This window comes from Mixophyes fleayi, chromosome 1 (assembly GCF_038048845.1).
Source record: "Mixophyes fleayi isolate aMixFle1 chromosome 1, aMixFle1.hap1, whole genome shotgun sequence".
Taxonomy (NCBI): domain Eukaryota; kingdom Metazoa; phylum Chordata; class Amphibia; order Anura; family Limnodynastidae; genus Mixophyes; species Mixophyes fleayi.
The window spans coordinates 67,014,550-67,033,957 of record NC_134402.1 but is presented as its reverse complement, the minus strand read 5'-3'; the positions used below and the strand labels follow the sequence as shown (position 1 = coordinate 67,033,957).

Below are 19,408 nucleotides of genomic sequence, written 5' to 3'. Positions count from 1 at the left end.
CTGGAATATAATAAGAGTGGACTATAGGTTGTGAATGGAGTTTTTGCAACGCCTGACACTTCTTTGAACCTGGTCTTGAAAAAACATCTGGGAGGAAATTTGAGGAGATTGATGAAGTAACCCCTTACTCAGGAATCTAAAGTAGAACTGAACCACAGTAAAGAAGCAGATGGGCTCTCACCAGTTGAAGCCAAGTGGGTAAAGTGCCCATTATGCAGACTCTCTCTGTAAGCTAGATCGCCGGTTCATTTGTAGACCAAACCTAATTTCATCTGGAGTGACCTCCATGAGGAACAGAGAATTGGCCACTTGGGGCCTAATCTTCCTCTTGGAAAGAGCTCTAGAAGTCAGGCCTGTCCCAGGAAAGAACCAAGGGCCAAACACTGATGCTTGAAAGAAGTGGTTGACGAGGATTTCTCTAGAATTCTCTCAAATGAGGAGGACACTCACCAGGCCCTAGCAAGGTGACCCTCGCTGATGTACACTTGCATGCATGGGATCAGATGCGGAGGATCCAGCTAAAAATAGGTGGAAGGACAGTTGCAGTCACTTACCGCCTGAAAATGTGCAGGAAGCTGCGTGAACTCTGCAACAGGCTGGTCCAGGGATTGGTTCTGCCAGATTTAGCGGTGAATCCTACGGGAGTCTGCGACCTCCAGCCATCAGCCTCACAGACAGTGCACTAGACGTAAAATTGCCCATCAGACCCCAGAAATTAATCCCACGTCGGGAACGGGATGTGGCAGATGTAGTCCATCAGGTGTGTCTACTCAGTCTGCTCTAAGCCAAAGTTTACATTTTTAATACCCCATGAGAGAACATATCTATACCCTGCTTTGAACATTCTAGTTATCTGATTAACTACCTGTTGCTCTAGCCTCACCAACTCTGAGCCACTGGACACAAAATGCAGGAAATGAAGATTTATAATAAGAAGGTGCTTTGACTGAAGCCTGATGTACCTTACAGATTTGCTACATCATAAATCTATCCCTATTTTTCAAATCATTCAAAACTATTTATCAGAGAAATGTATTGGCATGGTTTGGAGAAAATTAGATTTTTGTACTTATTGTAAAATCTGTGTTTCCCTTAACACAGTTGGTGAGCACTGCTCACCATTGGGGTGTAGAGGGTGCTGTGTGGCATAAGGCACTAAAAGACTAGTCTAGCCTGCTCTCTCCCCTTTATGCCCCCCCCCTGTACAGAAGCCTAAGTTATTTAACTGACAAAGCCAGAGAAAGCTGAGGGGTCACCAAACGTTCCAAACCTGCCCCTATGGTGGGTCAGTATCCACAGACACCACAATAGAAACAGGATGGGCTGCGGCCGATAGCCGAAGAAACTGAGTCTCTAGGCGAGAACCTACCCTCGTTCATTTTGCGAGGATCCCGCGTTGGAGGGGCTGTGCATGAAAGCGAAACAGGATACGCAGGGTGTCCTGTTTCACTTTCATTCACAGCCCTTCCAACGCCCCATCAGCTTATATAGTATAATATATATATATATATATCACACATGCAGAGACAAAGAATTTTTCCCCTCAGAAATAATGTGTGCAGGCACCATAGAGGCTGATGGAACAGATAGAAATGATGGACTGTAAACGAGGAAAAGCCCAGCAAGATGGGGTTGTTCCATCCCTTTGTAAAATGGTACCTGTATTTCACTATCTGGTGGAAGCTACTTTATACACAACTTCCTACCAGATAATATGCCCAGCGCCTGATCTCCAACTAGCAGTCCACTGGGTCCTTGGTCACTATTCAAGTGACCGAGTGACCCTTTGGTAATCGTGAGGGTCACAGCTTTTAAAAAACGCCACCGACACTCTCTTCACAGCCGCAGTGACAAAACCTGAAGAAATAAATAAAAATCTGTCAAAATAAAATGTGCTCTACTCCATTGGCACTAATTAAAAAACTGAGGCTTCTGTACAGAGGGGGGGCATAAAGAGGAGGGAACAGGATAGACAAGCCTTTTATTGCCTTACTCCACACAGCGCCCTCTATACCCCATGGTGAGCAGTGTCCCCCAACAGTTTGTGCAAGAAAAATAAAATATAAAATGTAAGCACTATACTATTTGGTGAAGTTAACTATTCACTAGTTAAAGCTCACCAACAAAATGTAAATGCATTGCATTACCATATCAAATAATGTTATTAGTAAGATTGCATTTATTTTATTTATTTATTTTTAATAGGAATGTTAGATTGCTCCCAATCCATGGAGCCAATTGAATAACAAGAACAATGCTCTAACCCAAAGCAACAAGTTATTAGTTTTTAGCATTCTGGTGTTAATAAACTAATAAAAGCGAATATATTTTAATAGAACTTTTCTTAGATAAAATAACAATATTCCTACCACCTATGTCTGAAAGAAGGCTGTTTGCTTTTATAAAAAAAAAAAAAAAAAAAATTTTTTTTTTTTAAAGAATCTTTTAGAGTGCACTGTAACATTCAACAAATGTTGGCAGGTTGAACCAATCCTTATACCTTTTCTGGGGATCTGTGCATTCTGCTATTGTCCTGCATGGAATGATTTCGGAAGCTGGACTTTAGATTAACGTTTCGCTCCAATTTCTCCATCTCTGTTCTATAATGGTCTCGTTCCTCTTCCAGGGATTTTACAAAAGAGTCCATTCGAGAAGGTGACCGATCAGTGCGCAAAATGCCATATTGTTTCCTCATTCTCTCCACTTCTAGCACCAGTTCTCGTTCTGAAGGTAGTAAGGAACACATTCATTTCTTTACTTAATTCTTTAAATAAATTTTTTATTTATATTCTAATCTCCTCCACTCAGAGTGATTTTTAATCTGTGCAAAACTTCTGTATCTTTTAAAATGTTTAACTTGCAACCACTATGGCAAACAAATTCATTTATACATGCACAAAGATTCACCTGTCACCATCTGTTTATCAAGTTTATTTGAAAGACGCCGTTTTTCATTTTCTACATGGTTCAGGAGGGATTCCAACTTTCGGCTTTCATCCTTTATAGTCTCTAGCTCATCAGTCAGCTTGTTCTTCTCAAATTCACACTTATGTAGGTCCTTAGAAAATAGGAACAAGATTAAAACATTGGGTTGTAAAGCTGAATTTTAAGCATAAAAACAAAAAATCAATCTTCCCTCCACCAAGTTGTGTTTCATTGTGTACTAAGAAGCCAAATACAGATGGGTTGGGTACGCTTTAACTATTTCCATTATTCCGACATGTTTAAGCCCTACAAATAAAATTCGAAATGATGAAAAACCGATTTGAAAATAAATAGACTTGCCTTCAACCAGACGCTGAACATCTCTGATGAAAGCACCATACTGACAGCAAGTGATTCCGATTGAACAAGTGTTCGGCAGTGCAGACTGATGTCATTGCGCCGTCTGTCAATAGAAATTTAAAACGACAATGTGGGGACCCCTAAGATTTAGTGTTTAAATACTTAACCCGTCATTGCCACTTTAAATTTCTATTGACAGACGTCGCGATGACGTCAGCCTGCACTGCCGAACACTTGTTCAATCGGAATCACTTGCTGTCATCATGGTGCTTTCATCTGAGATGTCCAGCGTCGGCTTGAAGGCAAGTCTGTTTATTTTCACATCGGTTTTTCATCATTTCGAATTTTATTTGTAGGGTTTAAAGTTGTCGGCACAGATGACTGAGGAAACATTTGCAGATGTGTTTGGGTGTGACTTATGTCAGTGAAGACTTGCAGAAAGTGTAAGTCACTCATTGCCATGACAACAGTCAACACAAAGACAGAAATGCATCTTGGGAAATTCATACATTGCATGTGTTTTTCTTTTTTTAAATGACTATTAATATTAAGGGGTAGAATCAGGGGAGGGATGCAGAAAAAAAAAGAAAAGAAAAAAAAAGGGGAGAGGATGGGTTTAGATCAAAGTACATTAGACTGTGTTACTGCAAGAGGTGGGGGGTAAAGAAAGAATGGGGTTTAACCGAGGGAATAATTTGGGTAGATCAGAACAGAATGATGGTGGTGGGTTTGTTGCCCATTTGGGAAGGGGGTCAATTTGAATCGTTATTTAAGTGTTGGCCTCAGGTCGTTTGAAAAGGAGGTTCAGCATAAAAATGTGTGGCAAGCAGGTGCTCAAGTAACTGGTGGTGTTGCGTAAAACACTTGCTATATATTCCATACGGTAGATTTGCCAGTCTATTGATCGTAGAAGACAGCGTAAGCTGCTCTGTGTTTTTCCAGTTACCGTCTTTTTCACACTTAGCTGCTTTTAAGATGTGCAATATTAATTTTTGACCGAGTTTCAAGGGTGCCTAGAATGGGTCTAGCTGTAATTTGTGTAAGCGGGATGTTGGGAGCTGGATATTAGATAGTGTCATGGAGCCCCACTGGCCACAGGATCTTCAACAAGAATTGAAGGTATCCGTATACATTGTGAGCAAGCGTGTATGGGATCCAGTGAGGAAGTTATCTAACACGAATGCATATCAAGTTTCAATCTGTGTCCATGCCTCAGTGTCCAGCGTATGCCCAGCATTCGCCCATGCAGTCTCATACAGGTCTTTTATCGGTTGATTATTTCTTACTGCAGTAATTGATAGTGTTTGTATTAACCCTTTAGAGGACGGCTCATGATGGGAAAGCAATTATAATGGGTAGTATAGCATACCAGAACTGGTGTGTGCACAAATAAATAGAAAAGAGGATTTATACTTACGATAAATCGGTTTCTCTGATTCCATCTAGGGGACACTGCTAACCATGGGGGTAGAGTAGGGTAGGGAGGAGTCTGGCACCCAAATAGTTAATCTTTTGCTGCTGACAGGCATATCCCCCCGCCCCTTCCCCACAGAACTCAGTTTGATTAAAAAGCCCTAGGAAGATAGGCCAATCAAACAAACACACACAAAACAAAGAAAAGAGGGGGGGGGGGGGAGACGCAGTGTCCCCCAGATGGAATCAGAGAAACCGATTTATCGTAAGTATAAACCCTCTTTTCTCTTTCATCCATCTGGGGGACACTGCTAAATATGGGGACTTACTAAAGCAGTCCCTCTGATGGGTGGGACCGCTCTGATCGCCCCGCATGTAGAGCACTACGGCCAAATGAGGCGTCCTCAGACGCAAAAACATTAAATTGGTAGAATTTTGTGAAAGTATGGACCGAGGACCAGGTAGCTACCCTGCATAGCTGGTCCGCTGAGGCCCCGTTTTGCGCTGCACAAGACGCCCCAACTGAACGGGTAGAATGGGCAACAATACGCTTCGGCACAGGACGCTTAGTATGGACATAAGCCTCCTTAATTGTTAGGGTAAGCCACCTAGCAATTGATTGCTTAGACGCAGGCCATCCTCGCCTAGCGAAATCAAATAACACAAATTGAGAATCTGTCTTACGTATCTTTGCAGTTCTCTTAACATATATCCGCAACACCCTAATGACATCTAAACATTTACTTCCTTTTGTTCCAGTAACCTGAGGATCCTCTCTGAATACCGGAACTACTATTTCCTGATTAATATGGAAACCCGACACCACCTTAGGGAGGAAGGATGGAATAGTCCTTAAATCTGCCCTAACCTCATGAAAGAGGAAATAAGGTTCTTTATAAGATAAGGCCCCCAGCTCGGAGACCCTCCTAGCTGAGGCAATAGCCAGCAGGAAAACTGCCTTCCAAGTCAAGAACCGCAATTCCGCTGAGCGAAGTGGTTCGAATGGAGGCTCCTGCAACATGTCCAGGACCAAATTAAGATCCCAAGGATCCATAGGATGCACGTAGGGTGGCTGGATGTGAAGAACTCCAGCCACCCTAACATCCGGAATCTCTGCCAGCCATCTGTGAAAATACACTGACAATGCTGACACCTGAACCTTTAAGGTTCCCAACCGGAGACCCGCATGCAAGCCACCCTGCAAAAAAGCTAGAAAACTAGCCAGACAAAAGGATTTTGAATTGTAAGATTTCTTTTTACACCACGTTATATACACATGCCAGATGCAGTGATAAATCCTAGCTAAAACTGGCTTCCTGGCTCTTAGGAGAGTGTCTACTACACTCACAGAAAACCCTCTGGCCCTCCACAGACTGGATTCAAAAGCCATGCCATTAAATTCAGCCGGTCTAGACCCTGATGTAAGAACGGTCCCTGGGTCAGTAGATCTCTTCGAAGTGGCAACCGAACCCCTTGATCTACTGCTACCAGAAGAATCTCTGGGAACCATACCCTTCATGGCCAGGCTGGAGCAACCAGAATGACTGGTCGATCTCCCTGCCTGACCCTTTGGAGGACCCTGGGAATCATTCATATGGGGAAGGGGGGGGGGGGGGAATAGGTATCCTAACCTGAAGTCCCAAGGCATTGTTAGGATGTCCACTGCCACAGCCAGTGGGTACCTTGTTCTTGCGCAAAACTCTGGGACTTTCCTGTTGAGTCTTGACGCCATCAAGTCTCGATCCGGAAGTCCCCATTTGTCCACCAGCAACTGGAATACTTCCGGATGCAGAGTCCACTACCCTGGAAGATTTTCGTGCCGACTTAGATAGTCTGCTTGTACGTTCTGTTTCCCTGGGATAAACACCGCTGACAGCGCAGGCACGTTTCTTTCTGCCCAGGCAAAAATCTGAAATGTGACCCTCATCGCTCTTGCACTCCTGGTGCCCCCTTGTCTGTTTATGTATGACACTGCCGTGACATTGTCGGACTGGATGCGAACCGGCCTTCCCTGTAACACACCCCGAGCCCTCTGCAGTGCTTTCAGGATGGCCATAAGTTCCAGCACATTTATGGGAAGAACCGACTGTCTCTCTGACCACAGACCCTGCATCCTTAGGCGAGGACCACTGCCCCCAACCACTCAGACTGGCGTCTGTGGATACTAAGATCCAAGCCCACGGGGCAAAGGATCTGCCCTTTATTAGGTTGTCCTTTAACAACCACCAGCTGAGGGATTTTCTCGTCTCCAGAGATAACCTAATCCACTGGCGATCCAAACAGAGGAAGGACCCCGACCACTTCCTCGGAATGTCCCATTGAAGACATCTGGAATGGATCCTTCCGTATGGCAGCGTCTCGAAAGATGCCACCATCTTTCCTAGCAGCTTCATACACATGAGTACTGACCGCCTCCTGTGTAACAGAACCCTGTCTGTCCACTCCATCAAGGACCTTATCTTATCCTCTGGAAGAAAAACTCTGCTGTCTGCAGTGTCCATTATTAGTCCCAAAAATGTCATTCTCTGACAAGGGATCATTTGTGACTTTGTTACATTCAGGAGCAGACCGTGCTGTTCCAGCACCCTCACCGTAAGGCGAAGATGTTGTTCCAACAACTGAACCGTTGACGCCTTGATTAGAAGATCGTCCAAATAAGGTACAATCTGCACCCCTTTGGAGTGGAGTGCTGCCATAATCTTTGTGAATACTCTTGGGGCTGTGGCAAGCCCGAACGGAAGAGCTCTGAACTGATAGTGAGCTGAGCCTACCGTGAATCTGAGAAGCGGCTGATGCCCCTCCCAGATCGGCACATGAAGATAGGCATCCCTGATGTCTATTGATGCCATGAACTGGCCTGCCTCCAGGCCATCTATGACAGATCTTAGGGATTCCATCATGAAAGAATCTACTCTCAGATGCAGATTTAGCTGCTTGAGGTTCAGCACTGGTCTGAATGAACCATCCGGTTTCTGTACCAAGAATAGGTTTGAGTAAAACCACTCCTTCTTTGGTACTCCGGAACCTGTACAATAACCTTCTTTAAAAGAAGCAAAATCGACAGAAGAGAGCATTGCCTGTCTTTTTTGAGGACAGCGGGGTAAACGGATTACAAAAAACCTGTGTGCAGCAGGCTCCACCAACTCTATCATGTAACCCCTTCTCATGATCCCCTGAGGACTCTGTCCACTGCTGGGCAAACCCCAGCAGCCGTCCTCCCACTCCCCCCTCCGTTATCAGAGGAGGGTGGTAGTCATATGCTGTCGGTCTATCTGGCAGCTTGGCGGAAGAGGACCTTGCTGCCGTGGAGGAAAAGGAGGACCTTCCTCTAAGCGACTGCCAGACGCGCCACTGTGAAAAGGCAGTCTAAAAGAACGAAACCTTGGAACTCTGGGTCTAGGAGTATTCACAGGCAAGGACGTACTCCTACCCCCCGAAGCCTGTGAGATCCAGGAGTTCAACTCTGGACCAAATAGCATCCCACTAGTATACGGAATGGATTCTAATGATCTTTTTGACTCCAAATCCGCATCCCAGGCTCTTAACCATAATGTTCTTCTTGCTGCTACTGCTGTAGCAGAAATAGAAAATGATATGGAGGCTGAATTCTGAGCCGCCTCATATATATTTCCTGCCGCCTCCTTAAGGTGCATGGCCAGGGGGAGCAGTTCCGAATCCTGTAATGCGGACTCTAACTACCCAGCCCAGGCTTCCATAGCCCTTGCTACCCAGGTCGAAGATAATGCCGGTCTGAAGCTTGTACCAGCAGCGGTAAAGACCGATTTCAAAAAAGTTTCCAACTTACGATTGGTCGAATCCTGTAGGGCTGCCGTTCCAAGTACGTGTAGCGTGGTCTGACGAACCAGACTCGCCACAGGGGCATCTACTCTCGCCACCTGTTCCCATCTGGTCATGTCCTCCTCTTGTAAAGGATATAATGAACCAAATTTTCTAGGCACAGTGAACCTCTTGTCCGGATGCTTCCAAGAGGCCTCTGCAATCTCTCTCAGCTCTGTTGAGGGAGGGAACCTGACCACCTGTTTAGAAGCCTTCTTAAAGAGAGACCGGTCCAAAGACCTTGTCTCCTCTAATTCAATAAACCCCAAGGTCTGACGTACTGCTTTTACCAGATCGTCCATACCCTGGTGCCTGGAGCTCCCTTCTGATTCTATTAATGAAAGATCAGAATCCTCTAACAATTAACCTTCCTCAACCGAGGATCCCTCTGAATCAGACAGAGACAACAGCGTATTAGCTGATCTATGTCTTTTATAACTACGAGTATGTCTAGGATTTTCCAGCAATTGGTTTAGTCGGTCAAGACCTCTAGCCACTGCCGACCATCCCGCCTCCCCACTGTGGGGTGACTCTTGCAGTGCCGGGGAAGGAAATTGTATAACCTCTGGAGGTAATGAACTACTCATTTCCCCTCCTAACTTCACTGGGGGTTGTATCTCAGAGGTAGATGGAAGTCTCATAGCCACCACTGGGATCTCTGCTTGTTTAGATAACAGGTTCACAAGGGTATTAACCCCCTGTGAAACGGTTGCCATCCACTCTGGAGGCTCTGTCCACTGAATAGGGTTGTCTTTAGGCTGCAATATTACAGGTGTCCTAGCACAACCAGCACAAAGCCCCTGATCCAGACGTTCACTGGTTAATTTAACATTACACTTTGAACAGATCATATGTTTGGCACGTGTTGCTTTACTTTTATCAGCCATTTTTGGGAGAAAAAACAAAGCCACAAACAACCAGACAAGCACAAACACTCAATAGTTATCAGAAATACTAACTAATTATGTCTTAACACATTAAAGCATCTCTGAAACAACACAGGAGAGCCAAATTTTGTTGTTTTATACAGGCTCTACTTAATATATATGCCCATAACAATTATACTTCTCTATCCATAATAGCAATATAGAGAAATTAAATGATACTTAGCAGGGAGATGTTTGCCAGCAGCTGTGCCTCCTCCAAATGGCTGCTGTGTCCTTCCTTCCTTTTGCAATTTGGTGCCAAAAGGAATCTTCCACCTGCTCACTCAGCGTGGGAGGGGGGGGAGGTTTTCTAACTTCCCCCTCCCTGGCTCTCTCCGTTTCACCTGTGCAGACTGACAGTAATTTCCACACACTTCCTGTGAGTGGAATCGCTGCTATCTGCTCCTCTGTTCCCCTCTGCAAAGCGCTGAATAGCGCGACCATTAGCTCAAGTTACCTCTCCTCTTTCCCTGAGGAGGGGACTTGGTATATTCCATGGCCCCGGGAACAGCAAGAGCACCAGCGCTTACTGCCTGTGGCAGCGCCTCACTCTACTAGGAGTGTGAGAGCGCATCTCACACTGCGAGAAGTCTCCCTGTTTCCAACCTGTCAGCGGGTGCCACGGCTCCCCCGCTGTACAGTCCTTCTCTGCTCACGAGTGCGCTCTGTCTTACAGAGCCACTCGTGCACTATGTCAACAACTAAAAACAAAAAAAGCCTAAACCCAGTGAACTCAGTTCACTGTGCAGCTCTCCAAACTTCAGCCTATACTCCTAGGGCATCTACTTCAAACTGAGTTCTGTGGGGAACGGGCGGGGGGATATGCCTGTCAGCAGCAAAAGATTAACTATTTGGGTGCCAGACTTCTCCCTACCCTACTCTACCCCCATGGTTAGCAGTGTCCCCCAGGTGGATGAAAGAGAAAATAAGAATTTTGTACTTTTCTAGTAAAAGCTCTCTCTCTCAACACATTTGGGGGACATTCCAAAGCTGCCCCTATGGGTGGGTACGTGCAGCCACTTTACATCCAAAACTGGCATGTGTGCATGTATAGACATGAAATCGGTAAAATCTGGTGAACATGTGTTCGGATGACCAGGTAGCTGACAGACCACAGCCCTATGCCGCGTCAACCAGGAAGCGCTAACCGACCTGGGTGAGCTTTCAGGCCCTTAGAAACCGGTGATCCGTCAGACACATAGCCCTGCCTAATAGTAGCCATGATCCATCTGGCTACTGTCCGTTTCGTGGCTGGCCAGCCATGCTTGCGAGCATAATACAGGACCAGGAGACACTCTGTCTTTCGAACTGAAGTTGTGCGGTCCACATAGATCCATAAGGCTCGGACCACATCCAAAAACAGAAGATAATCCTGACTGTTTGTTTGGAGATCCCGAGGCAACGCAGGAATAACAATCTCCTGCTTGATATGAACTATAGAGACAACTTTCGGCTGAAAGGAAAGCAGTGTCTGCAAAACTGCCCTGTCATCACGGAAAAATCAGAAAAGGAGCGCGACAGGGTAAAGCCGCTAACTCAGTAACACACCTTGCTGAGCAAACCACCAGTAAAAAGGAAACCTTCCAAGTGAGAAGTTTGAAGGAGATGGTCTCCAGTGGTTCAAATGGCGACTTCTGTAATGCCGTTAGAACCAAGTTTAGGTCCCACAGTGCCACCAGAGGAATAAAGGGTGGCTGAACATGTACGGCCCCCTGAAGGAAAGTCTGTACATCTGGTAACAGGGCTAGCTGCTTCTGGAAATAAATTGACAAAGCCGAAAACTGTACCTTAAGAATGGCAGGCACAAACCCTTATCCAGACCATCCTGAAGGAATGTTAACACTCTGGCCAAACAGAAGGAAGAAGTTGGCTCCCGCTTCATCTCACACCAGTCAATGTAAGACTTCCAGATACGATGGCAGATACGATAGTAATTTCTGGGAAAAATTGGTTTTCTGGCTTCGACAATAGTCTGGATGACCTTATCCGAGAGACCTTTTGTCTTGAGAATTAAGGTTTCAACCTCCAGGCCGTCAAAGCCAACCATACTAGGTCCTGATGGAAGAACGGGCCCTGACTGAGTAGATAATCCCTGAGAGGAAGTTACCAAGGAGAATCTGTTGTCATGGCCAGAAGTTCTACGTACTATGATGTTCTCGGGCAGTTGGGAGCCAGAATAATGACTGTGACCCCTTCTCGCCTGATCTTTTTCAATACCTGGGGCAACATTGGGATTGGAGGGAAAATGTATACCAAATCAGTACAAGGAATAGTCTCCCGGGTGAATGGCATGCCCCATCAGCTTCATGCACTGAATGATGGACACACGCTTGGAAGACATCAGGGCCTTCAACTGGTGTTGAATGATACGGATATTTTCCGAAGGCAATAAGACCCTTTGGCATCTGTGTCAAACAATAAACCCAGGAAAACCATGCGCTGTGTTAGTACCAGGCTGGATTTTCTGAAATTTATGATCCGACCATAAGATTGCAAGGTCTCTAGTCAGGCACAGATGAGAACACAGACAAAGGCGCAGACGAGGGGCTCAGTCTGCTGTGATCAGATGATAGAGGTAAGGCAGGACTGTTATACCCGGATGACGTAAACGCGCTGCCATGACTGCCATTACCTTGGTGAATACCCGTGGCACTGTTGCCAGACCATAGGGCAGAGCCCTGAACTGAAAGTTGGACTGGTCCACCGCAAACCTGAGGCTGTGATGGCCCACCCATATGGGTATATGAAGATATGCGTCCTTGACATCCAAAGACACCAGGAACTCGTTCTGCTCCATGAAATTGATGACAGAACGGATGGATTCCATACGGAAGCTGGGTACGCTCAAATGGTTATTGAGGGACTTTAGGTTCAGAATCGGATGAAGAACAAATCTGTTTTTTGTATGAAGAAGAGATTTGAGTAAAACCCTAAACGCCACTGCTCCTTTGTAACCAGGAGAATTACTCCTGTATGTATCCCCTGTGCACCACTCCACATACGGTGACGGATGTCGGGAGTCGCCCCATCAAAGTCTGTCTACCCCTCCGAGCCCCGCCCCAAGGAGCATAGGACTAGGCTCTTGAGGAGGCACCCCTGGATCTGCCAGCATAGCGAATGGAATGAAATCCTCTACCCTTCATCTTGGGAGCCGCAAGGAAGAAAAAAAGGAACTCTTTCCCCATGTGCCCCGAGAGATTAATTTTTCCAATGTCAGATAAAACAGTACCGAGCCATCATACAGCAATGACTCCCAGGCTTTATTGGTTTCGGCATCCGCCTCCCAAGATCTGAGCCAAAGTGTGCGTCTAGCTGCCACTGCCAAAGAAGAAATACTGAACAGTTCCTGACCTGCGTCAAGAACCACATCCCCCCTAAAATCAGCCGCATATTTAATGTGGTCTGCTAGGATGGACAATTCAGCTCTAGGCACACCAGATTGAATGACATGACTGAGGGAAATGGCCCATTTCTCCAACGCTTTCATAACCCATGTCGCCGCCACCATAGGGCGGAGGGAGGCACCAGACGCAAAATAAATGTATTTCAACATTCCCTCACATTCCCTATCTGTGCAGTCACTCAAGTTAGCAGCACTAGGAGTGGAATACTGGCAGTTGTGGCCAAATGAGCAATAGGAGCATCCACACTCGGGTGAATTTCCCAGGATACCACATCAGACTCTGGAAAAGGGTAATAGAGGCAAAACAGTATAGGCATCTGGCCTCCTCACAAATCTCAGACAATGGTGGAGAAGATGGAAAATAAATTGTTTGTTTTTTTTTCAGTTTAAACAGGAAAACCTGAGGGGTTTCCTGCTTTACCTCTGCAATGTGTCTTACCACTAGGATACGGTCTTCCACTACCTGCCTGCTGGGGGAATCATCCTCCCAGGCTCAAAGATTCTTAGTATCTGAGTTATCCAACAGTTCACCTTCCTCCTGTAGAGAAGGGTCTGTATCAGACTCTAGCTTTGCCTGTGTGTGCACAGGCACAGCTAGAGCCTGGGTAGGCAGCGCAAGCTGCCTATCCAAGAAAGATGAATCTAACATCCTCTCTAGGGAGAAGAAACTCTAACCAAGTCCTGGACTGACATTTTCAAATTCTGCATCCAGGGAGGTTCAACTGACACCACTGTTGCGTCAGGGATTCGCCGACACTCCTGTCCCAGAGGAAGGGCGTCTACAGACTGTGTCCCCAGGGAAAGGGCAGGAAGATTTTCAGCATCTAGCGTCCCCTACCATATAGTGTCTCATTTAAGTTCTGCAATGGACCTCGCCAGCTCTCTAGCCCAGGCCGGTTCCGGCATGTCAGAAGCACCCACAGACGAGCGCAGATCCAGGCCCTCAGGCTCACAAGTCGCGCACTGGGCCTCCAGGTCTTACCGTCCACTCAGAAGTTTGGTTTGGAACAGGCGAAGTATGTCACTGAACCATTACCTGCAGTCTTGGAACCTGTCCCTCTTTCTGACATAATGCAAGTACAGAAGGAGAGAGGACCACACAAGAAGACGTACTGCAGAAAATAGTCTAAACAAAAAGTGATCTAACAGATCACACACACACAATGCTTTACAGGTCATCCACACTGATAACACTCACATATGTGTGTGTGCGCGCGTATATATATATATATATATATATATATATATATATATATATATATATATATATATATATATATGTGTGTGTGTGTGTGTGTGTGCGTGCGTGCGTGCGTGTGTATATATATATGTGTGTGTGTGTGTGTGTGTGTGTGTGTGTGTGTGTGTGTGTGTGTGTGTATATATATCTCTGCAATAATTCAGCTTGCCCTACAACAGTGGCACTGAATAAAAAACAAATATGGCCGGCGAGGGGGGGCATAGAGGGGAGGGGAGCAGGCTAGAGCAGTTTTTAATGGTGCCATCCTCCACAGCACCCCCTATACACCATGGTGAGCAGTGGCTGCTATTGAAATGCCCTTAGTTTATCTCGGTGTGTGTGTGTGTTAAAAGATTTAGAATGTAAGCTCCAATGGGACAGGGAGTTATGTGAATGAGTTCTCTGTACAGCGCTGCGGAATTAGTGGCGCTATATAAAAAGATGATGATGATTGGAACTTGATAAACATAATACAGTGATCCCATATGAATAATGAGAAAGCTAAATTTGGATTAGTCACATTTCCGTTGGTTTGTTTTCAGGTTTAATGAAGTACGCCGAGTATAGCTTGATCAAGTCAGCATCAATGCCTGTGTAGTCCAGCCTTAAAATGCTGTACACAACTATGGGGTCACTTACCGTTTTATAATGAGATATGGTGCTTTCAAGTTTGTGGATATCAAAGTGTAGCCTTTTTATTTCACTCTGAAAACAGAAGTATGGATGTGGTTAGGAAAGCTTAAAAAACAATTTCCTAGCTATGCTTTAACACTTTCCACTTTCATGACTTGGGGTGTTTTACATTCACGACTAGGGCAAATTTTGGTATGTATTGGTTAAACTTATAATAACCTTTCTAGTTATAGTGTGTACTAAAATTAATTTTAGGCCACAGCCCTAAAGTTAAGTGCATATCTATAATTAGCGGGTGCTTGCTACAAATAAGTAAGGATTACAGCATAATTAGTTACAGGAGTTAAACAGAAGGTGAATATTGTGGATGGAAACACTGCTACAAGCGGACAAGATCCAACACTCATGAGATCCTGTTATCTTCCACATCATGCAACTGAATTTTTCTCTGCATAAACATTTTCCAATGAACCGTTTAAAACACATGCATCCTAAATATGCTTTTTTAGCAATGTTATTACTTTTTTATCTCAGTTTTAAACCATTACAGCTCCTCATCCTATACACCCTCTCCCACGTGCATATCTGTTATTCACCATGTTTGCTAAAAAATCTATTGCCTCTAGTGACAATCCTGTATAACATCTTACATCTTTGCACCTACTACTTACCGGTCTCCTTATTTATATCTAGTCCTCTCCACTGCCCTGTAGTGTCTGATTCAGCTACATCTATCCATTCCCTATACTCCCTTCCTTCTTATACCACTTACCTTCTTCCCTTTCACCACCTCTCCAAATACACACTCACACACATTCCTCCTACTACTTACCTTCATTACGTTCTCTCTAACATCCCTGCTCTACCACTCACTTGATTACATCCCTAACTACCCTTTTGGAATGTTCCCTACATGTCTGTGCATACTACTCTTAAGCTGGGTACACATTACACGGTTTTCGTCCAATAATCGGCTGAATCAGCCGACATACGACCGCTCGTTCAAAAGTCGGGTCAGTGTGTACAGTGACACGATGGTCGAAAGTCTGCCCAAATGGACGATTGTCGCCTTATTTGGTTGGTCGTACCGTTTAATATTTTTGTTCCAATCTCGTTTCCGCTGTGTAGTGTGTATAGGTTTCCGACCGATCCACAACAGTGAGTACGAAATTACAGTAATTGCTCACGACAACATGGCTGTAAAAAGTCGCTAAAGGGATGTCCGCTCTTCCCTTTATCGTCCTAAACAAGGTTAGTGTGTATGCAGTCCATGGACCGAGCGATCGGACCATCGATCGCATGTAAAATCGCTCGGCATAAAAAGTTGGTCAAAATTTCTGTAGTGTGTACCCAGCTTAAGCAGCCACACTGCCACTGACCATCTTCGCTCTGTCACTGTTGTGGCCCCTGATTGCTTAGGAAATGGCCCAGAGTTCCCATTATATGTGACACTAATTGTGTCACAGTCAGCAAAACTGCAAAAAAAGTTCTACTTCACCGTCTGAACCTAACATTTATCAAGGTATAACAGAACGTATGTCTCCTCCATAATGCGCCATTTTTCCTATTTACTACGCATCCTATTTAGTAGCCCTAAGAAGTTTGTGTTTAGCCTACCACATTATCTTAAAAAAACAAACCAAAAATGCACACACACCCAATTCCCTAAACTATTTAAAAGAAAAAAGAAAAAAATAGCCCAACTAAAAAAGACATACAAACATGTAAACCACATACATAATTCTACTAAACCTGTAAATGTTATTTAAGAAAAACAAAAAAAACAAACAACTAGTCAGTCTGTCTGTCTATCTTACCCTACTATAGTGACTGGGATAATTTTATTTCTTTTAGTTTTTTTTACTTTTGTCATAAAATGGGAAATATTACACATTTACAAATACTACAAAATTAATAATTTGTTAAACAGTGAATTTAACTCTAGCATTAAGTTTAAAGAGATATCACAGATAAAATACACATTCAAATATTTCAAATGTATTTATTAATATTACTGACACCACCTAACAAAGCACATTTCAATTGCTCTCTTAATATAAAGCCACATTAACAATTCTTGCTCAAATTCCAAGCCTAAGATATGAATGGAGAGCATTGTACATTTAATATTTTATTTATTTGTACCCTTCAGTTATGATTCCACAATGACACTTACTTTTGCCTCTTCAATTTCAGCATCTGCGGTTTCCAGAACTGTGTCTTTGTCTCTCTCTAGTTGATGTGCCATTTGGTCTATCTCCAACAGCCCTTTGCAGAGCTCCTCATTTTTGGTGCTTAGATTTAGCACTTCACTGTTCACATTTTGTCTTGTTTCTATGAGATCTTGCACACGTTTCTCAAGGTCTTGGTTTGTTTGCTGAAGATATTCGATCTATAAATATATGTGCATGCATTTTAGACACACTGATCATGATTATTTTACATTTAGAATATATTTTAAAAAAACCAAAAACACCGTAAACTGCACGCTAGGAGACAGGACACAAAACAAACTTTCTGGAATTTACAATCTCTCCCCTCTTCTGTACACATTAGCTCACTTGGCTTTAACTATTACCCTTACATCAGACAATACATTACTACTATCTGTTCACACCTGACTTTTCTTCTTCATTTACATTGCTTATATGATCTTGCCTCTCACCCATTTTAACATAGTTGGGAGAGACACATAAAAATAAACATGTCAAAAGTTTGAGTCGCTCATCATCCCTCACAAACCTTCTCCATCAGACTTCTGTATCATGTTCAATAATCACAGTACATGCACACATTTCATGCCTGGTGTTTGTGAGTCTTTTTAAATATCACTATAATTTGCCCAACACTACAATTTGACTTAATCTCCCTCTAAACAGTGTTTGCTCCCTACATTCTTCTGTGATTGTCTGATTTATAAACGTCACATGCCAATATGACTAAAAATGTTGATCATATGCTGCTCCATATCTCTTAAATCCTTACTTTCCAAAATTCACCTATCATCTTCTATCAAAACTTTAAACCCTTCTGAAGTTACCACCAAACCACTGAGTGAACCGTCAAATAAGCTGAAGACTCCACGTGGGACAGGGACATTTCTTATGTTTCACAAAGATCAGCGTTTGTATTGTTGCGGATGTTACATAAACGTATACAGACAAAACACTGAAAGTGCCTTGTTAAAAGTTTCCAACTACTCGTTAACCTTACAATGTGTTTAGTTTCCAGGTCCAGTATAAAGCCCTGTAATACATACAAACATTTTAAATGAGCCCCAGAACATATGATGCAAACTTACCTGGAGATTTAGATGGGCAACAAGTTTCTCATTACTTTTGTATCTGGCTTCAAGGGAAATAACATCATGAGAGCGCCCACCATCCAGGGCTAGTGCCAACCGCTCCACTTCTTTGTCTCTCAGTTCAACCTTCATTTAAAAAAAAAAAAAAAAAAAAAAAAGAATAATCTTAATTTAGGATTAGACTTGTTAAGGAACAAAGTGCTACAATATGAAACTCCTGATAAGGAAACCTAAATACTGCAAGTGGGGGAGGAAGGGGGAGATTACTAGTAGATGTGGAGGTTTAGAAATGTACTTAACACAAATAAAAAAAAATGTAGAAAAACACTGCAAATATGATTTTTTCTACTAACAAATAAACAAGTAAAAAAATATTCAAGACCTGATGGGTAAGGTGCTTTACTGTTTTCTCAGATGATTTCAGTTTGTCCTGTAGAGAAGTCACATCTTGCTGAAGGTCTTGAATACTGATATTCACAAAATAAAAGGTGAACATCAGTTAATGACAGATTTCCTATATTAAGACAAAGTAGGTTACACAACAGCAGAACAAGCAAAGCACAATTAACGCAACAATCCCATGAAAAAATCACTGAGAACAATGTTGGTATTTACCATTTTCCGTTGTTTTTCTTCAGACTGCCATTAATGATTTATGATGCTGACCTACCATGGCAACCACAGCCACTTGGCACATGACGTAGTGAACAGAGGGGTGTTGGCACGCCCTTCTGCGCTCTGTCTGCAGTGTGACAACCTCATTTCTATTTCCTACCATTGGGAGAAACTGCGTTACATTAGGAAATAGTAGGTGGACTAGGAGTTTAGGCACTTATGATACTTGTTGAATATACTCTCCTCCCCTACTATGCCCCTTCTCAGCAACAGGAAGCTCAGTTTTTTTAATAAGTGCCTAAGAGATAGGAATAGTTTTCATGTTTTTATTTATTTTGTATTCCTTTCTCGTTTACGGGTGCAACTCAGGGACCATGTTAAAGACCCAGTGAATGAATAGCCCGTCGGCTTCCTTCACTACGAGTCCCTGGATAGTGGCGAGCAGTCTGTCGGCTTCACTCACCCTTTACACCAGTGCTGGCAGTCAGGTTACTTTCCTCTAGCAATCGCACAGACAATCAGGAAAAAGGCAAGTCTGCAAGAGTGTGGTGACAGATCAGACCTGACAAAATAGGGAGCCGATTTGTGTTGGGTAGGAGTGAAGCTGTCAAGACTCTCCGCCTGACCAGACTGACTTGCCGCCATTTCCCCTAGACAACGAGCATATGCAACATAGGACATGGCAAACAACTGCTCTCCATAGGAGGCAATACGCTGCCTGTAACAGCAACAGCAGATCTGGGCACTAATTT

General features: G+C 43.9%; 1 protein-coding gene across 2 annotated transcripts in view; it reads right to left on the bottom strand.

Annotated features, from left to right (window-relative positions):
• The window catches only part of CEP135 (centrosomal protein 135), an 85,506-nt gene that overhangs the window by 43,415 nt on the left and 22,683 nt on the right, over positions 1-19,408 (bottom strand). For both annotated transcript variants that reach the window (XM_075195978.1, XM_075195988.1), the window contains exons 6-11: positions 18,424-18,508; positions 18,039-18,167; positions 16,914-17,129; positions 14,744-14,809; positions 2,908-3,058; positions 2,501-2,724 (exon numbers count right to left, since the gene is read on the bottom strand). In XM_075195978.1, the coding sequence (XP_075052079.1) occupies positions 2,501-2,724; positions 2,908-3,058; positions 14,744-14,809; positions 16,914-17,129; positions 18,039-18,167; positions 18,424-18,508 (871 nt within the window). The remainder of the gene's footprint in view (positions 1-2,500; positions 2,725-2,907; positions 3,059-14,743; positions 14,810-16,913; positions 17,130-18,038; positions 18,168-18,423; positions 18,509-19,408) is intronic.